The sequence below is a fragment of the Gobius niger genome (assembly GCF_951799975.1).
Source record: "Gobius niger genome assembly, chromosome: 1".
NCBI lineage: Eukaryota > Metazoa > Chordata > Actinopteri > Gobiiformes > Gobiidae > Gobius > Gobius niger.
This window is the reverse complement of record NC_136852.1, coordinates 27,281,969-27,286,044: the sequence shown is the minus strand read 5'-3', so window position 1 is coordinate 27,286,044 and position 4,076 is coordinate 27,281,969. Positions and strand designations below refer to the sequence as shown.

The 4,076-nt window shown below is 45.4% G+C and overlaps 1 protein-coding gene across 1 annotated transcript; it reads left to right on the top strand.

Annotated features, from left to right (window-relative positions):
* The first annotated feature begins 2,379 nt into the window (after positions 1–2,379).
* foxl2a (forkhead box L2a) lies at positions 2,380–3,571 on the top strand. Its single transcript, XM_079561720.1, has one exon. The coding sequence runs from the start codon at positions 2,590–2,592 to the stop codon at positions 3,520–3,522; it is 933 nt and encodes a 310-aa protein (XP_079417846.1). The 5' UTR covers positions 2,380–2,589; the 3' UTR covers positions 3,523–3,571.
* Positions 3,572–4,076: the final 505 nt, after the last annotated feature.

The following is a 4,076-nucleotide window of genomic DNA, read 5'->3' as shown; positions in this document are numbered from 1 at the left end:
AAAGCTCCAGGTTAGACATTCCACACTGGAACATGTCTGACAGCTCCTTCTGCCCCAACAGCACAGGCTGCACATCAGACACGGGTCCATCATGGCCCTATGTCTCACACTACAGTTAGAATAACCATTAGAATGCTTATTATTATTCATAACCTCTTCACATATTCATAAAGTAGTTGCTACAATCATATTAATGATTTTGAATGCAGAAATTACCATTTTAATAGTGTCACACTTTACCAATTACAAGTGTCCCACTTTACCCATATTCACCCTATAAGATGTCAGGTCTAACGCTGGAGATAAACTATAAAATATAGTTTATCTCCAGTTACTTCTAAAACGTAACTGCAATAATGTTCTTGTGTAGTCCTCTTATTTTTACAGGTAAGAAACAACGCACTTAGTTTACAACTGTATGTTGAGACAGAACTTTCACTGCAAAAACAAACAAAAAACATAGGAACTAGGATATTCTTCTTATTTTCTCTTTTGCAGTGTTCTTTTGGTGTAAAAAGTCTTAGATCACTCATTGGTTATCTTTTTTCCCTCTTTGTTAAATAAACTTCTGTTCGTAATCTATTTTTGGGGACAAATGTTACTTTTACGCACAGCGTTGTGCCTTTTACGCACGGCGTGTGAACATGTCCACTGCGTTCAGAGCGTGCTGGGCTCACTTTTAAGTTGTAATCTATTAATTAGCCACTGAATGAAGTCATGCTGAACCTAAGTCAAATCCATAATAGTTGTGTTGAGCGCACGGGGGGAAACGCTGTCGGCCCTAAACATGTGAAAAAGGGGCATTAAAACAAGAGCTAACAGGGCAGCGTGAGTGCGTGGTAATTGTACGTTGAGAGATGGTTGGCGGTGATGTGAGCGCTCCTCAGCTGCTGCGGATGGCGGGGCAGAGCGTGGCTGCAGGCGGGGTGCGGGGTGATGACACACAAGCCAATGCTGCTCCACCTGCGGGAGCCTCGGCGCGCGGAAATACAGTCCCAGAGAAACCCCCAAAGGGAGCCGCATGGGTGGCCCGGCCCGGGGAAATGGACACCTCTCTCCACCCGCGCCTCCATTCTCATCGCGGGCTAATTAAACAGCAGCGCTCTGGTCCTCGGGCCGTGGAGATGTGTCACATGTGGCCACGGCCGTGTCTGCGGTTTGTAAACGGAGAAACGAGAGCACGTTTCAGACAGTCCAGATATATCTCAGCGATGTCACGCATTTGGCAACAACTGCGTGTGCAAAACAAATGAAACAGAATACAACTTGGAGTAGGTGCAGAAGCAGTAGTAGTAGGCCTAGTAGTAGTAGTAGTAGTAGTAGTAGTAGTAGTAGTAGTAGTAGTAGTAGTAGTAGTAGTAGTAGTAGCAGTAGTAGTAGTAGTAGTAGTAGTAGTAGGAGTAGCAGTAGTAATAGTAGCAGTAGTAGTAGTAGTAGTAGTAGTAGTAGTAGTAGTAGTAGTAGTAGTAGTTGTAGCAGTAGTAGCAGTAGTAGCAGTAGTAGGCAGTGTGATTGTAGTGTGGCTTGATACGAATGAAACTTTGCTTTAGAATAATTGATTTACAGCCAGTCAAATTTGTAATCAGTCCAACTGTAATGAGTGTCTGAGACTATTATAAGAAACCTCTGTGCTTATTAAACGGTGATGCAATTGTAAGACACCTCTGTTTTAAATCTATTAATATTATTTTCATTTTTATTATTATTGCCATTATTATTATTATTATTATTATTATTATTATTATTATTATTATTATTATTATTATTATTATTATCATCAGTATTATTATTATTATACATAATGCAGTACTTCAAAATGCAGTGAAGGCATCTGTTGCAAAAGAGTTTGAGTGACTGTTGACTGTTGTATTTAGGTCTATAAGTAACAATATTAAGATAATGATTTTGATGTAAATTAAATAATGTAATGCAATGTAAATCAAAAACATGTACAATAGGCCAGGATGAATGAGAGTGTGTTTGAGAGTGCGAGTGTGGGTCAACGGATGGGAATTAGCCCAAGGCTACAGTCCGGGGTGGCGTGTTTACATGCATGAGTCCCATGTATGTTCTTTGAAGTGCACGGTCCAAATAAAGAAATGAACCACGTTGGTTGGTTTATTTAAATTATTACGATTATTATTCGGCCCTATTATTTTCCCCCCACACAACTGGAGTCAGTAAATGATTTGTGTATAAGTGCAAATACATCAGACATTTAAAGTCCCTGGCGTGCCATCAGGATCCCCCCTCTTTTTTATTCACTGTAAACGGTCAGAGGCGGAACTCGGTGCACACAAATCACGAGGCGTTACGTCGACAAGCGCAGAGCCCTCGCGCTGCAGCAGCAGCAGCCTGTCAGACCTAGGGAAAGGGGAGGGATCCACGATCACAAACCACAACTTTGCTGGTCGCGCCTCCATCAGAAACAAAAAAGTCTTTACACGAAGTGGATCTGCAGCGCGTAACTCCGTGAGCCACCAAATTAAGGAATCCAATGCGCTGTTTACAAAGAGACTTTGCAGTGGATTTGACACCCCAGTTGCCGTTTTGGAGAAAGCTTTTAGCTTTTGGACTTGACTGATTTTTATGTCTGCAATGATGGCTACTTATCAAACCCCGGAGGAGGACGCCATGGCTTTGATGATCCACGACACGAACACGAGCAAAGAGAAGGAGCGAGCCAAAGAGGAGCCCGTGCAGGAAAAGGGCGCAGAGAAGCCGGACCCGACACAAAAGCCGCCGTACTCTTACGTGGCCCTCATCGCCATGGCCATCCGCGAGAGCACCGAGAAGCGCCTGACGCTGTCCGGCATCTACCAGTACATCATCAGTAAGTTCCCTTTTTACGAGAAGAACAAGAAGGGCTGGCAGAACAGCATCCGCCACAACCTGAGCCTCAATGAGTGCTTCATCAAAGTGCCGCGGGAAGGCGGCGGGGAGAGAAAGGGGAATTACTGGACACTGGACCCGGCCTGTGAGGACATGTTTGAGAAGGGGAACTATCGCAGAAGGCGCAGGATGAAGCGCCCGTTCAGACCTCCGCCAACGCACTTCCAGCCCGGGAAGTCGCTGTTTGGAGGCGACGGCTACGGGTATCTTTCACCGCCCAAGTACCTGCAGTCCAGCTTCATGAACAACTCCTGGTCCCTCGGTCAGCCACCTGCCCCGATGTCTTACGCGTCCTGCCAAATGGCCAGCGGCAACGTAAGTCCCGTCAACGTCAAGGGACTGTCTGCGCCCTCGTCCTACAACCCGTATTCCCGAGTACAGAGCATGACGCTGCCCGGCATGGTGAACTCTTACAACGGCATGAGTCACCACCACCACCACCCCGCGCACCCCCATCACACTCAGCAGCTGAGCCCGGCCACAGCTGCACCGCCTCCGGTCTCATCCAGCAACGGCGCGGGGCTCCAGTTCGCCTGCGCCCGCCAGCCCTCGGAGCTCTCCATGATGCACTGCTCGTACTGGGAGCACGAGACCAAACACTCGGCCTTACACACGAGGATTGATATTTAGCCGCAGAGCTCTCCAATGTGGGTTATTCCTGTCATTTCAAAAAAAATAACTGTCGGACGACCTGAAGAGACTTTCTCGTATTTCTGACGAGTCTGACAAACCACGGCGCAGGAAAATTCACTTTCCAATCACAGACCTTTTTTTCCTCCAAAACTGGAGCGTAAGTCTCACAAACGGCACTTCGTTTTGAAGCCATTTCATGAACCTGCCATTGATCTAACCGGTGCCATTATGTACTTTATTGGCATTGCGTTATTGTTGTGCGTAATGGTTTACGCACGGCGTTCCCGTCCCTTTTGCCAAAACCTTTTTTTTCCACACAGAGTGCCTTATGTCATTTAACATGTCACTAACCTCATTTTAAAACAGGGAACACTTACATGCTGAAAGGTTGTAGCTATTGACTCCAAAAACTTACAACAGCAACAACAAAAAATAACAACTAAATCAAGCAGTTATTTGAAGAGAGACATCGTGCAGACCGACAGCCAGGTTTTGTGTATGTTTTGTTTGTTTTTTTATTTTTATAAAAGTGGTTAGTTATGTCTCATTCA